This window comes from Galeopterus variegatus, unplaced genomic scaffold, assembly GCF_000696425.1.
Source record: "Galeopterus variegatus unplaced genomic scaffold, G_variegatus-3.0.2 Scaffold18819, whole genome shotgun sequence".
Taxonomy (NCBI): Eukaryota; Metazoa; Chordata; class Mammalia; order Dermoptera; family Cynocephalidae; genus Galeopterus; species Galeopterus variegatus.
Genome location: NW_007744930.1, coordinates 11,655 through 13,232, shown reverse-complemented (window position 1 = coordinate 13,232; position 1,578 = coordinate 11,655). Strand labels below are relative to the sequence as shown.

At 40.2% G+C, this 1,578-nt stretch overlaps 1 gene segment (V, D, J or C); it reads left to right on the top strand.

Annotated features, from left to right (window-relative positions):
* Positions 1–257: 257 nt before the first annotated feature.
* LOC103582986 overlaps positions 258–1,578 on the top strand; it is a 3,600-nt gene continuing 2,279 nt past the window's right edge. Inside the window, 1 exon segment of the V gene segment in view lies at positions 258–298. Within this exon segment, the coding sequence occupies positions 258–298 (41 nt within the window).

Here is a 1,578-nt window from a genome sequence, read left to right as displayed (position 1 = left end):
ACAATCAGTTATGTTTCAATAAACAAATAAATAAATGAAATTTTCACACATGCTACAACATGGATGAAGTTTGAAAGCATTGTGATAAGTGGGGTGAGCCACACACACAAGGACAAATGGGGTGGGTTCACTCAAGTGAGACACCTGGAAGACCCAGATCTGTGCACACAGAAGTGGATGATGTTCCCAAGGGCTGGGAACGGGGGACTGGGAGTTGTTTTTTCATGGATAGAGAGTGTCAGTTTCACACGTTGAAGATGTTCTGGAGATGGACGGTGGACACGGTTGTGCAGCAGTGGTAATGTGTGAATGCCACAGAGCAGGACAATAAACCTGGTGAATATGCACATGCTGTGCTATGTACACTTAGCCTGGAAATCTGAACAAATTCCTTACCAAGGAAGATACGTGGACGGCAAAGTAGCAGGCAGGAAAATCTGTGAAACATCATTTCCCAACATGAAACTGCCAATTATGCCAACAAAGATACTCCGCAGTTTTAAAAATGTAAAAATGTTTTTATTTAAACTAACGTAACTACTTGTGATGAGGGGACCCAGCATGAGGAACGCTCATTCACTGCTGTTGAGGATCCAAATGAAATACCAGATTCCTAGTGCTGGAAATCCACTGCATAACCACGGTGGAGACAGTGCAGTCAGCGACAGAGCAGATCCCAGCTTTCAACACGCCCACCACGTGCACTCTCAGGTATTTACCAAACGCACTTGAAAATAATGTTCACGGAAAAGCCTACACTCAGATGTGTACAGATGCCTCATTCACAGTTGCCAAAAGCCATAAACAACCTCGATGACCTTCAATGCTTGAATGGATACACAAGCTGTGGTGCAGCCAAGCAATGGTTCAGTTTCTGACCGCATCATTTTATCAAAAATAAATAAATAAATAAAATTTTCTTCGTATCTTTTGGCTCTATATTCTCTGGATTTATTACTAATTAATCTTCTAAAGGTTTCATTCAAATCTGTACTTTATTCAGAATCCCAAGGTTAGTTTCTCTGCTTTTCATATCTTCTTCTTAGTAGAATTCTGTTACATTAATGGAAGAGATGCCTCCTGTTTATCTATTATTTTCCCATCTCAGGATATTAATTCCAGAGATAGTTTATCTGAAATCTTCTCTTCCTTCTGCACATTTGAATTCACAGTTTTGTAGTTTCCTCATTCTTATGTTTGTCTCTGTTGTGGGTTTGGGAGATTTCCTGACATATTCATGACATTCACGGTGAGTCCATAATGAGGAACACGTAAAAAGAAACCAAGTGACAGAATCTTCTTGTGAAAAACCTTCATTTGAGGAAAGATCTTAAGGAAGACGTGTTTATTTTTTTTATGAAAAACCTACGTTTGTAGCACTGCCATATTATTTAAATCTGATATGGGTCAGTATGAATAGGAATCTACTTTACCATTTCACATCAGGAGATGTCCTGCCCTCAAGACCCACTGTCCAGCACACACATTTCTGCTGTTCTTTACTCCCACTGGGGCCTCTTCTCCACCCATCACAAGTTCCATGACTCTATTCCATACAAAGTGTCACCAAATCCCTCT